Source organism: Protopterus annectens, chromosome 4.part0 (assembly GCF_019279795.1).
Source record: "Protopterus annectens isolate FY-2018-M chromosome 4.part0, PAN1.0, whole genome shotgun sequence".
Classification (NCBI taxonomy): domain Eukaryota; kingdom Metazoa; phylum Chordata; order Ceratodontiformes; family Protopteridae; genus Protopterus; species Protopterus annectens.
The window spans coordinates 913,313,596-913,327,936 of record NC_056733.1 but is presented as its reverse complement, the minus strand read 5'-3'; the positions used below and the strand labels follow the sequence as shown (position 1 = coordinate 913,327,936).

General features: G+C 41.7%; 1 protein-coding gene across 2 annotated transcripts; it reads left to right on the top strand.

Moving 5' to 3' along the window:
* Positions 1–113: 113 nt before the first annotated feature.
* DYNLL1 (dynein light chain LC8-type 1) lies at positions 114–13,298 on the top strand. Of its 2 annotated transcripts, none has more exons than XM_044068880.1 (3): positions 114–241; positions 8,313–8,456; positions 12,869–13,298. In XM_044068880.1, exons 2-3 carry the CDS (start codon positions 8,325–8,327, stop codon positions 13,004–13,006), a joined length of 270 nt encoding a protein of 89 aa, XP_043924815.1. In that variant the 5' UTR covers positions 114–241; positions 8,313–8,324; the 3' UTR covers positions 13,007–13,298. The 2 variants fall into 2 exon arrangements, with proteins under 2 accessions (XP_043924815.1, XP_043924814.1); XM_044068879.1 differs by lacking the exon at positions 114–241 and adding an exon at positions 1,159–1,298.
* Positions 13,299–14,341: the final 1,043 nt, after the last annotated feature.

Here is a 14,341-nt window from a genome sequence, read left to right as displayed (position 1 = left end):
ATGTCGGAATGGAGCGCATGGGATTGTGGTCTGAAACAAAACCCAGGCGCAAGAGTCTGTGGAGAGTGGGACAGATAACCAATTGGAATCACGCTCTATTTGTCGTTGACCAATGAGTGGTGAGGTTGTGTTTTGTTGTAGTGTGTAATGTGGTAGGAGACGGCACCTTAAGAGGTACTGTGGAAAGAGTTAGGTGACAGAACGTAGGTGCTCCATCGTTTTCCTGTGTGTTAATCACCAGGTGAGTGTATGTGAAAATTGATTGTAAAGCTTCTGGTACTGGAAATGTTTTAGCATGCTTGGTAATACTCAGTTTGGTTGTCTGGTGATATCTGAATGTGGGTTAATGTTCTTCAAGTAACTGCTTCACAGTGTTGTTTGTAATGCTCCCTAAATTCTGCGTGGGACTCTTTGGGATCCCGCATGCAGGATTCTACTTTAGCTGTGATGTGGACTGGTTCTACTTAATTTGCAGACATCTGAGTCAGATGTACGGGCTCTTGGTAAAGTATATACACCTAGCTATATCTTACCAGCTAATTAATATATTATGGTGAGTTTGGGGAACTCCTCCCACTTCCAGTAGACCTGAAATACTGTGTTATTACCAGTCGTGTTTTTGTTTTTTAGGTAGTGTCAGATACAGTGTAATGTCTGTAGAGTGAACGGTGCTCAAGAAATCTACCTCATAAAATTGTTTCATCGAAAATTGAGCAGCAGCACAAAAGTTATTAAATTACTGGTGCTCCAGCTATGCTTATGTAGTCTGGGTTTCTGTGTATTGAACTGGATGATTTTTATTTTTCTTGAAATTTGCTGAGGAAGTTTGTGTCGGCAATAATGACAAGCCTCTCTATGGGTGAAGTTCAGTTATTCTCTTTAAGTTAACTGTGATGTAAATAACGAGTACGTAAAGTTATAGGGGGGATTCAGAGTAAAATTGCGTTATAGTTTTTAATATGTGTAAGACTACTTAAAAAAAATAACTGGGGGGGAAATAAGAGATAATGTGCTAATGTTATTTTCTGATGCTTTATATGTAATTAGGAGGGTTGGGTTTAATTTAAACATGCAGATCTGCGTAATTGGAAATCCCACCCAGACGCTTCACGGACGGCCCCTTATTCACGCCCATAATCTTGACGTTTTTATGAATATGATGAGGTTAACGAGTACTGTCTAGCGTGTCCACGTCTTTTTTTCTCTTTCGGGTGGTGGCATTAATATTTCTTGACTGGGAAAGTCCGAATGGACACGGGTCCATTTTCAGCGGAGGCCCGCGGAGAAAAACTCGTATGGTATGAAAAAAAATTACCACAGAATATAGGTCAACAATGAGAGTATTAAGAGAATATTTACAAAAATGGTCTCCCATCCTTTGCGCTGAACCCCGCCAATGGATAGCATATTTAAGCTAAGAAAAATTAAAAAAAAATATAACCGATATGGACGAAGCCGAAAACGGGGGGGGCGAGAGGGCACTTGTATGTTCACCAATATGCAAGAATACCGCATTTTACGTAGAGGCAGAGCGGACTAAATTTATGAGGCACAATCTGGACATCTGGGAAGCATGATCAGCATACCTGCCCCCCGCCCAATAAGTAAGCGAATAACGCAAAATTACGCATCTGAGTAATACTACCAATTACCCTACTTCTCCAAATATTCACTTTCTGTGCACCCTTCCTCTGGAAGAGAAGATTGAAAGTAAAACAATAGCTCGGTTAGTGTGATTTTTTTTTAAGGGTGGGGGCAAAAGTAATCTACCAAGAAACTTATTATTAACTATGTATAGGATGAAACGTTTTGTCCCAACTGCTTATTCTGTGACGGGACTATGTAAAATATGCTTTAACTATATGTGTAATGCTACCGCGTATAGTATTACTTCTTCGATTGTATTTAATCTCACTTGCTGAGATTGGACCATTTTTGTGGCACTTACTTGTCATTTGATCTTGGCTGCGTAATGATCTGTGTGAGAATTTAAGCAGTCAAGGGTTGTGCGACGGTTCTTATGGCTGCCTAGTGTATTTTTTCTCAGTAAGCTTAGGTGTTGCATTCGGCCTAGTGGTTGACAGCTTACTAGCTGGGGATATAGTGGGTGCACTTTACAGTTTATGTTCATCATGTTGTTAACTCTCTTCAGTAGCCTTTGTTGTATGGGTTTGTCTTTGTGTACCAGGAAATTCCAGCTGTGTAATATCCCTTTTCATCAGAGGCCTGGGGAGAGAAGCATTATACTAAGTTCCAGTTAAACACAGAGTAGTTATTTATATACAAGCAGTAGTTACATCTGTACATTCTAAGATTTTACATAGTTACTAAAGAGAACCCATGTGACTTTGTGGACTCTACAGGCAGCAGTTATATACAAAAACTGTTCCCTCATTTCAGTGAGAGGTTGAGTAAATTCAGTTTAAGGGGAGTATCGTACAATGAACACAAAACCTAGACCTTGAGGTGGGTGTGTGCGCGACCAGGATTGGTTAAGTGGTGTAAAATTATTGTGGGGATATTGTTCCAGAATTTAGCAACGTTATTGTGAGTAGGATGAGTCCCCTGCAAATCCTTTAAGACAGCCACCCAACTTCCAAAGCTTCTCATCTTTTCTTGTCTCTATTTTTTTTCTTGTCAGTTCCAACTTCCAGAGTACTGTTTTTGATCATATAATATACCACATCCATAGAATGACCATATAATATACCACATCCATAGAATGACAGCACCCCAATTAGTGAATTGGTGTTTCTTTTTACAATTATGCTTCCTTTGGTGTGGAAGGTTGGAGAATGAAGTGTCCTCCAAATGATAGCAGGTATTTTTCTTCATGACCACTTGCTTTTTCTTTGCACATTGCATGCTGAGCATGTAGACAGTGGTATTTTTGCTGTCTGGCTCACATCAAGGCCATCTTGTAGCAGCATAAAACATCAGATGACATTTTTGTTTATTTTACATTTGTTGACTGGGATAGTCCGACTGGATATATGTCCATTTTCACCGGAGACGGGGAGAAAAACTCCAATATAATATACATTGAACATTTAGTAAATGCTAGTTTCAAGCAGATTTACAGTCATAAGCAATACCAGCATTTAGCACATATAGTACGAACTTCTAAAACACTTTACAAAACATAACATTATTTTCGAAGTTATATATACATAACATTACATTCAGGTTTAAGACAGATTGAGCAGCAGTTATACAATTGACCCTTTCTGAAATGGTGTGGTAGAAAAAAAGTTAGTAGTTAAAGGTAAGGCACCTAAGTAATAGAGAGGTCACTAGTTGGGGTTAGTGCAAGGACATAACCATATCAACATAATTTGCAGTTGTGTTGATTTCTTTGGCTGTATAGTTGCATGGTGTCCAACACAGTTCCTTTCACAGGCATTTTGAGCAACACTGATCGCATCAACAGTGCTTGGGGCAGGCAGTCAAGAAGGCAGGTTAGCACTCTGCCCTACTTACTGGATAGAGTGCAGCTTTGGGGATTGGATGGGGGGTAAATGCTAGTATTGGATAAGTGCAGTTGGGGGGGCACCAGATTCCAGTTGTAGCATACATTAGTGCCCTGACACCCCTTTCTTTTAGGGGAAAAGTTTATCATGTGGGTGGAACTCCTTTGGTATTTAGAATGCAATTTTAAGGGCTGGGGGACATGGAAGGAAGTTGCCGGTGTGATGACTGTCCAGAAATTGGTGACTATCCTTTTACAGAGAAGTACACAAAGCAAGTGTTAAACTTTTGTGAACAATTATTTTGTCCATTTCTTTTTTTTTTTTTATATTTGATTTTGTACTAATGTCTCACACACATGCAGTCCTGCCTTATTCAAGGAACGTTCATCTATATTGCCCACCTGAAGTAGCTCACTTGTAGAATATTGCCACAAGTGATGTTTTTGCTGTGTGTGCTTTTATAAGAAGCAGCTGTCCTAGTGGGACTAACCCAGTCAAAAGTAGTGCTGCAGTTTTCCTTTGGGTGCACCTGTTTAACTGTAGTAAAGCTTTTTTTTTCTCCAGACTTCGTTCACACATTAAACTTTCTTGAATGTGTTGTGCAACTTTAGCACTTGTTGTGCATCGGCTGTTTGGCTGTGTGTGTGGCACCATCTCCTTGCAGCAGTGGTGCATACTTCTGGATTTTCTGTAGCATTGCAGTGTATCTACTTGGTGACTGTGGTTTAGTGGCATTAGGCTGGGGATTGAGCTGTTAACCAAGATGGGGAAGACCAAACTTTTTATTTAGACAGGGGTGATTTTATTGGGCTTACTTTAGGCTCTTTATCTCCCTCTTTCCTTTTTGTTGGTAAAAGAAAAGGGAATTCATTATCTGAAAATTCCCAATATAATGAACAGGGAATGTATTATGGAGGGCCACTTTTTTCTTTTAAAGTAACTGATTCTGAAGAGTTTCTTCTGGTAATTTCTTGGAAGAATTTTCTTTGAAACAATATCTGGGATGAATCAATAGTTTCAGTGCAACGATTTATTACATATGGGGAGTTTTCAACCCACTCCTGTCCCTGACATACTTCCAGCGTTGGGTGTGTTTTTTACAGTCTGTAAATGTCTGGTAGCAGGTCTGTAGCCCCTAAAACAGCAGATGGATTGCATAGTTACTCAGTCTTGCAAGTTCTTCTCCAATCCCAATTCCTGACCGTGCTAAACATTTGGTAAGTGTTAATCCCTCCTGCTGTGACTATTACATTGGGGGGGTATACATTTTGATAGACTTATTTTTAGAATTCTTAATTGGCAGTCTCGCATGTTAAAAGTTTTTGTTTGCATTATATAGAAAGATTACAAAAAAATACCAATTTTCTCTTCTGAGAAGTTTTGTTTGCATATGCTTCAGTGAATCAGGTGACCTCTTCTTTTTTTTTTTTTTTTTTTTTTTGTGTGTGTGCGCTAATGATTCACAATTGATGCCTTCTCCAGAACTGTCACTACTGGAATTATTAGAAGTTTTACATGCCCATGTTCAAAAATTTTACCAGAGGAAGTTAACATTTAAATGTTTGGTTTCCCTCTCATCTCAGATAGTCAATCTGAAGGGTGACTCCAATGATTCAGCCTTCCTTCTCCAGGTTTGTAAAGATTTCACTCCTGTCTCATCATTAAAAGAAAAAAAAAAACAAAATAAGCCATCCCAGCAAACTTCTAGCAAGCAAACATTCAAAAAACAATGACGGTGAGGCTTCGGGGGGGGTGCTGTCCCAGAAACGAGGACAGTTCAACAAATCAGAATGATTATCTGCAGATTGTAATTCCGCCCCCCTTTTGTCACACTGGCAAGCTTTTAAATCTTTAATAACCCCCCCCCCCAAAGGAGCAAATGCCTATCCCAACTGAATGTAACCTCCCTGACATCACAGATGAAAGCTGCCCTCTCCAAAGCAGCATCTATGGGACCGGACGGTGTCCCAGGCTGTCTTACATGAGCTCCAAGAAGAACTGAGCCCTCACATTAAGTCACTGTTCACACTTAGCCTTACTACAGGATATGTACCCAAAGAATGGCGTACAGCTACAGTGGTCCCACTCCACAAAGGTGGTGCCACAACAGACCCCGGAAACTATCGCCCCATAAGCCTGACTAGTCTGGTCTGTAAAGCTATGGAGCGTATTATCATGAACTCATAAACAAAGACATTGGGAGCCTCCAGACACTGGACCCTACCCAATTCGGCTTTAAGGGCAGATCTTGCCTCTTAAACCTAGTTGATTTCTTTGAAACGGTTACCAAAGCCATAGATGAGGGCAAGGTAGTCCACACAGCCTACCTGGACCTCACAAAAGCCTTCGACACAATACCCACCCTGGCATCATAAATAAGCTTACCAGCTTAAATATCAACCCCTATATCACAAGATGGGTTGCAAACTGGCTCAGAGATAGAACCCACATGGTCAGAATCGCAGGTGCCATGTCCGAATCTAAACCAGTTACAAGTGGCGTCCCACAGGGCTCAGTTCTGGGACCTCTCTTGTTCGGTATATACTTCTCTGAGGTTCAGGCTAACATGGGGGGATTATGGCTGACAAAGTTCGCAGATGACTGCAAACTGGGGGCCATAATCGAATCTCCAGCTGACACAAGCATCCTCCAAAAGGGTCTCACAGAGACTGATGCTTGGTGCCAGAGCCACGGCCTCAAGCTAAATGCTAAAAACTGCATAGTCATCCCCTTTGGGAAAAACAAGGTGCCCACAAATTACCACATAGGTGGTAATCCATTAAGTACGGAAGAAGTAATTGGAGATTTGGGGACCAACGTAGATGGTAATCTCTCCTTTGATAATCACGTTGCCAAAGTGGTTAGAGAGACCTTCTATATAGCCCACCTTATCACGAAAGGGTTCGCATCTAGATCGAGAGAGGTCATTGTGTCCCTCTACTCGTCACTCATCAAGCCCATAATTGAATACAGTGCCCCTTTTGGGATGTACTTTACCCGAAACCTGCAGCAACTGGAGAGACCCCAAAAGTACCTCACCAAGAGGATCATGGGCTACAAACAGATGTCCTATGCAGCTCGACTAAAACTCCAGCTCCTCTCAGTTGCTTACCGCCTACTCAGAGGCGATCTATGCCTGATGTACAAAGCCATGTCAAACCCAGAATTAATGGACATGCTCCACCTCAAAAAATCCAAGTCCCTTAGAGCTACACGCTCCAGGGACCTAAACCACAGCACAAAAATAAATAGGACATGCTGGAGGGACAGATTAATTTCCCAGAGGCTCCCCTCGCTCTGGAATAGAATACCAATTCATGTTAGACATAGCCCCTCGCTGACCCTCTTCAAGCGAAATTTGGATGCGTGGATGGGAAATCGCAAATTCACCCCTGGGATCTCTCCTGTGTCCCTGCTAGACAGAGGCACAGTAAACTAATCTTAAAAGGGTACCTTCTGTGACCTACTTTAGAGGCACAGTAGGCTAATCTAATAGGGAGGCGGAAGCCAAATACACTCTGGCTAGGTTTATAAATGCTCTAGGGCAGATAGCCTAGTATCTACCTATGAACCTATAATAGCTGAGACTCAATTTCTCTTTGGCAGTAGATAATTTGACATGGGTTCTGATGGTAGTCTGTTAGGGTACAGGTGGTGTAGATAATCTGACAAATGGGTTCTGATGGTAGTCTTGTTAGGGTACAGGTGTTTTTTTTTCCTCTGAGGCGATGCAGATTCAGAATGTTAAATGACATGGTTGTGCAAGGTCCACTTTTCTCAGTTATCTTAAGCTGGTATTACTGCTAAAGGTAATAAAAGTAAATGAGTGTTCCATTATTGCCAAGCATACCTCTCATCTGTCCTTGGTGTTTTTTTTTTTTTTCTCATAATCCTTTCAGAAACTCAATGGCAGTGATGTACTCTTTACAGTAAAACTTTAGCTGATTTGCATTCTTATTCTGTCAGTTTTAAAAAGCACCCCTGATTTTTCTGGATTTGTTCTTTCTTCTAGTGGGTAAGAACAATCAAGTTCCTAGGGTGTCTGCTTGACACTTCAGTACAAAGAGATTTTATTTATTTTTTTTTTAATTTCAGGGGTTTTCCACTCTGATTTCAGTGAATGCAAGGAAATACCTTGGGATTCTGGGTCTCTTTGACATCTATGATTTTTTATAGCTCTGGCAAGACTCCACATGAAAGATGAAATATCCAAAGTCTTTGTTTCCAGCACATTCTCTGTCTCTGAGACTGTCATTCTTTATGGTAGATAGAGCTGTATGACAGTTAGCATTGCCACAAAGAAAGTGGCAACTAAAGAGTGATGGGAAACCATTAAATGCTTTTAGGATCCCCTCCAGCATTTGTAGAAATTTGAGGCTTTTAACAGCTTCCCACTTTTGTGGTAGCCAATAACTGCTGTTAATAGCATGGGGTTCTTGCTTGTTAAGCACACAAGCTTGTTTTTTTTCCTAATGTCAGTGTAAATTTTGTACTCCATGATCTACAGTGAGATTGTAGCTGCACTTTATGAACATAAGGTAACTGCTGAATAGTTTGTTTCAAGTGAAGTCTGGTTCAGTATTGTAATGGGATATGTTTAAATACAGTTATTAAATTTATCGTTTTTTTTTCTCTCTCAAATGATGCACCAATTCAGATATTTGTCTTTTATCTAGGAACTTGCTGCTTTTCACAATTGGTGCCTTAAGAGATGCTAACAGACTTTTTTTGGGCTTGAATCTGACATTAGTCTTGAAGTATTTACAGGAAGGGATGTTATAAGTTTCAACTTTAGTTTTTTTGGAAAGGAATGAATGGATTCATTATGTATATTTTTTCCAGTATTTAGCAGCCATGTCTGACAGAAAAGCTGTTATCAAGAATGCCGATATGTCTGAGGAGATGCAGCAAGATGCTGTGGAATGTGCCACACAAGCCCTTGAGAAATACAATATAGAGAAAGATATTGCTGCTTTCATAAAGAAGGTAAGTTGTTTTTGCTTTGATATGTAAACTTACGTGAAGTAAAAATGTTTTAACTTTACATGCTTCTTGATATGGGAAGCTTTTGAGGGGGCACACCTGAATCTGGCAGTGTGCAGCTGATTCCTCACTTAATGTAACCAAGGTTTATCTGTTGCTTCACTTTGCTTGATGGTGGTGCTGCTTGCTGACTAACATTACATAAAATGGTTAGTTTAGACTTCTTTCCAGATAATTAAAACTGGAAGGAAGGGGAAACTGTTAAGCAGCTATTTCACCCACTGGTTTCCAAATACAAAGGGGACGGCCCTCCAAAACAGTGGCCCTCTTACAAAGAATGCAACCCGAGGCTGACCATATGTCTGGTAAATATAAAATTGTAAACAGTACTACTGTGTCATTCTATTTGTGTAAGATGTATGTGGAGTTTTGTTAGCATGCTTCATAAACAATGAAAACTGAATGTTCTTACTAGTTTACATGAAACATTTATTCAGGACTATTTCTGTACAAAAGCTATGCAGCCTCCCATTTGCATTTTTAAAGTTGTGTACCAATGTACTAAATTGACCTTGTGCATTGATGGGTAGCACCAAAACGTAACTTACCCAGGCACAATTCCCAAATTATTCCAAAAGAAATAGAATCTTAAAAGCATAACTCCATACCACCCTGTGTCAGCATTGCAAGCTCTGCATTTGTGTGCTCTAGGAGGTGGATGCACATTTCTGCAGCAGAGAGCCTATGCTGAGGAGCAGCATGCTGGGCTTCTCCCTTTGGGTGAAACAAGAACAGCTTTGGTGCTTTCCAATTAGTTTGAGGAGGCTGGAAACTACAGTGGGCATTTGAATTTCACTTCTTGGTAAGCATTACTGATTCTCTTCTTTCCCACCGCTGCATTACTGATTCTCTTCATTCCCACTGCTGCATTACTGATTCTCTTCATCCCCACTGCTGCATTACTGATTACCTTCATCCCCACTGCTGCATTACTGATTCTCTTCATCCCCACTGCTGCATTACTGATTCTCTTCATCCCCACTGCTGCATTACTGATTTACCTTCATCCCCACTGCTGCATTACTGATTTACCTTCATCCCCACTGCTGCATTACTGATTCTCTTCATCCCCACTGCTGCATTACTGATTGACCTTCATCCCCACTGCTGCATTACTGATTGACCTTCATCCCCACTGCTGCATTACTGATTGACCTTCATCCCCACTGCTGCATTACTGATTGACCTTCATCCCCACTGCTGCATTACTGATTGACCTTCATCCCCACTGCTGCATTACTGATTGACCTTCATTCCCACTGCTGCATTACTGATTGACCTTCATTCCCACTGCTGCATTACTGATTGACCTTCATCCCCATCCCCACTGCTGCATTACTGATTGACCTTCATCCCCATTCCCACTGCTGCAGGAGTCCTTAGGCTGTACCAGTTGTCTTGCCCAAATAACTGGGCAGCTTCCAAAGGTTCTGGCTCTCTTACACTCTTGACTGCTGATTTGGTCCAGCCCTGAGGAGGAGAATATCTGCAATCAGACTGGAAAATATTGGCTACGTATTAATCACTGCTGCAATAACTTTAGCTGTAGGGTTCTATCCTACAAAGGATATAATAGCCTGCCAGCTTCCAAAGTTTCAGTATGGTTCTAACTACCCTCCCCTTATCTCCAGTGTTGGTCCACCCTTTGGGTCTGGTTCTCCTGGTGCACCTTTGCTGGAGCCAGCAGCCCAAATGACTGACACCAGCAGCACTCTTGACTCTCTGAACTTTGGTTCATGCAGATCAAGATGAGTCCAGAACTGGAGAGTCCATTCTGGAGTTTTTGGAACTGTCTCAATCAAAGTCGAGGCTGATTGGGCTGGGGAACTCTTTTTCTAACTTGAATGGTGGAGGGATTCCTTTGGCTCAGATTTTGACCTTGAAGCCTTTGTAAGGATTTTGGCTAGACCGAAATGTAAGGCATTATCTTCAGCTTGGCTCAGTCCCGACCTTGTACTGCTGCTCCTTCCAGTCATTCTTCCCAGCAAGGACTGTCTGTACCAGTAGGTCCAGAGGTTACTCACTTTGTGAGTTCCCAGACTGATTCGGACCCTTCTGATGTTTTCCCCAAGGCAGGGTCATATAAAACGAAGTGCAGACAGAAGCATTTTGACTTTTCACCAGAGTCAGTCACAAAAGATGCAGACTTGGATGAAGGTGAAGGTTCCCCTAGATTCCCTTTAGAAGATTGTCACTTTTGGTGATTATCCAAACGGGGGAACCAGGTCTTATCCCGTTTGTCACAAAGCCATGAGATTGTTGGGAGTGGGTGATCTCCACCGGCCGTTTTCTGGTGGCAGCACACATTCCAGGGAGGTCCAACATTCTGGCAGAAGGGCTCAGAAGATCTATTCTGATGCCTTATGACAGGTCTCTGAATCCTTCAGTAGCGGACCAGATGTTCCTAAAGTGGGGTCAGCCTTGCTGCAGTCTCTTCGCCTGTCCTTCCCAAAGCAAAGTGCAGTGAGTATTTCTCTCTGAAACCCCCCCCCCTCTGGGGGAGCTCCCAAGAGACACTCTGGTTCATGCTTTGCCCTCTGGTCTTCTGTATGCTTATCCTCTTCCCCTGATACCGAAGTTCATTCAGAAAGCTTGGTGGCCGGGGAGCTTAGTAATCTTCATTGCCCCCTTCTGGGGTCGCCAAGTATGGTTTCCCTCTCTGTGGTCCCATGTAGTGTGACCTCCTCAACATTAGATCTGCATCTGATCTCGGATCCCGCACCCAGATCTAGTCAATCTGGAGCTTATAGCTTGGCTGCTCCACTTCCAGTGATGGCTAGGACTCCCGGGCTTTCTTCTCCAGTTTGGCTCACAAATCATCCCCCAGGAAAGCTTACTCTAGTAAGGTGGAAAGGTTTTTCAATTTTTGGGCGTCCCAATGTGATTTGCATAATTCCCTGCTCCAGTTCCCGCTATTCTGGAATTTGTGGCAGGTATTTTTCATCAGGGTGCCAGTTTTGTCTACATTTAAGGTTCAGCTGGCAGCGGTTTCCAATTTTCATATAGGAGGCAGTTCAGCTTCCCTAGCTTCTTCCAAGCTTTGCAAGTCCTTTTTAAAAGGTACCTTTTTACTTCGGCCTCCAATCAAGGAACCCGCACCACCTTGGGATCTACAACCCCCCCCTTGAACCTGCAGCTACAGTGGATTTGCAGTTTGTCTTGGAAGACAGCTTTTTTGGTAGCTATTACTTCAGCCAAAACAGTGTGACATTCAGGCATTCTCTATTAAGCCTCCATATATGGTGTTCCACAAAGAAAAGGTAAGATTGTAGATAGCGGTTTGGATTCTGTTCAAGATGCAGCACAATTGATCTGACATCTGCAGTGAGGCAGATACTTTAAGAAACTAGAAGCATGGAAGGCTTCCAACTGGGAGTTCTTAGACTTGAAAAAGCTTATGACAAAGTCCCATGAAAGCTGGTTTGGGCAATCCTGTGGTGCTTTGAAGTCCCAGAAGTATTGATAGAACTGGTGCAGACTAAACAAGGATCCAGTGACACTAGTACAAACAGTGTTCTGTCTCTGAAGGGTTCCCAGTGAGTGCACACTGTGGGAAAGACTTAAGAAATGAGGAGTTAAGAGCAGAAGCAAAGCAGCACCTTTTGCAGAAAAGGTCGAAAATAACAGATTACAGTGGTTTGGGCACATGTGCAGAAAAGCAGAAGATTTGGGTCTGATGATAACGAGGCAAGAGGAAACAATGGCATCCAACAAAGAGGTGGATGGATTGTGGAAGAAGACCTACGACAGTCTGGCATGAGTGTCGAAGGTAGAGTGGCATTGAATGGCAAGAGATGGCAACAGTTGACATGACACCTTCCCCCCATGTGGGGGTTGATTTGAGATGATGGGAAGGGTCAATCTGTCTCCAAGCAAACCATTGCTTGTTGGTTGTCCTCTGGTATTTTTTTGCGTCACCTACCATGGCAAGGTGCATTCCACCAGGACCTCCTAGGGGCTGGGCAAACAGCAGTCTTAGTGGAAGTGTGGGAGAGAACCCGAGCTCTTGGAAACTGGACAGTTTTTTGACTTGCTCAAGACCCAGTTCACGTAGCCTAAAAGCTAATGTAGCAGTGAGGAATTCAACCCTCTACTGTTACGGGTAAGTGCAACTTAAACAGCTGTTGATGTCATTTAATTGATCTGTTTCACACATTCTTTCCTTTTTTTTAGATTCTTTGAATCGTGTAGAGAAAAATTACCTTGTACATCTCGCCATACTGTAACGTGTGATGATTCTGTTTTTATGTTTTGACAAATACAGATCATTCTATGAATAGTACTTTTATTACAAAATCTTTAATGAACATTGGTACGTAGCTGACTACTGTTTTCGCTTCTGTATTTTTCTTCAGGAATTTGACAAAAAGTACAATCCTACGTGGCACTGTATTGTGGGGAGGAACTTTGGAAGCTATGTGACACATGAAACCAAACATTTCATCTACTTCTACCTGGGCCAAGTCGCTATTCTTCTTTTTAAGTCTGGTTAGACATTCCAACAGAAAAACTGATGGACAATTTTTTTTCACCCCCTGCAGAACAAGAATTTGGCACAAGGACTCCGTAAAGTTCCAGAATGTTTATTTTATTTTTGTTTCCTTCCCCTCGTGACTGTCTTGGATGTCCAGAAACCCTGGAATGTTCTCCTTTTCCAAAGGTTCATTAAATTTGTAAATCGCAAGGACCCATTTTTGATTTTAAGTATGGTCAACACTATTTGTCTTCTGGAACACATATGTATTTCTGTTTTGTAATAAATAGTCACTTGCTGAGTTGTATTAAGTATGGTGTGTTGGTAAGCAAAACGTTTTGTGTTTGTGATGAAAGTGGTCATAAAGTAATGTGCATTTCTTTAAAATGAAAGATCTCTTGAATGATTGTGGTGATGAGAGTATAGGGCCAAAAAATTGCATCAGTGGAAATCTGTGTAAACCTGGATTATCCAGACCATCCACTTCAACTTGTGTGGCTGGTTGCTTCCAAGAGGCCCTGGTTAGCAATCTTAACTTCCTGACAGCTCAAGACCCTCCCCTGGCTCCTATAAATACACAACTACCACTCCTCCCTCAGCATCCCAGATGTCTTTCAGTCTGGAATTAAATAGGTTCATAGATGGGCTCCTCCTGTTAGCTCTGAAGCATATGTGGTAAGCCACTGTTTTGTGGGAGTGGCAAGGGGTCATTGATTTCTCCCTGGGATGTCCATCAAACAAATTCCTTCCTTACGGAGGCAAGCAACAGAATTCACTGTTTCAACTGGCAAGTGGATTGATCTGACCCTTTGCTGCCATATAGGTCGCCAAAAATAGCAGAATAAAAACAGCAATACATAGTTCCTATTCAGTCTAGACTGAGAACGGAGTACAAAAAAACTGAAGAACCTGTCAGGTGCACATTTACAGCACATAAAAAAAATATGCTTTAAAAGTACCCCAATTACATAAAAGGTCAATGAAAACATTTGGCAATTTGATCATTTCTGTATGAAAGAGAAGACAATTTGGTAAAGCAGATTTTGGAAGAGACTGGAAAAAGGCAAGAGACTACAAGGATGTCCGGTCAATATATGGTTAGACTGCATGAGAGAAGACCTTAAACAGGCAGTCATGAAGGTAGGAAAAGTGTTACTGAAAAAACAGTGAAGTGGAAACTGCTTTAAAACTGACTATGTAAAATGGAATAAAGGGGGATAATAACACACGCAAGTAACACATGGGGAAAGTTTAGTATACTAACTGGTATGGTTAGAAAATACATGGAGTTACAAGATGTATATTATAGTAAACGCATACGTAAGCATTTTGTGTTTTGTAAATCGACATCAGA

What these genes read in the sequence shown, in the direction of transcription:
- DYNLL1 (XM_044068879.1), top strand. An exon ending in TTGCTGCTTTCATAAAGAAG is followed by an intron (nt 8,457 to 12,868) that starts GTAAGTTGTTTT and finishes ATTTTTCTTCAG; the next exon opens with GAATTTGACAAAAAGTACAA.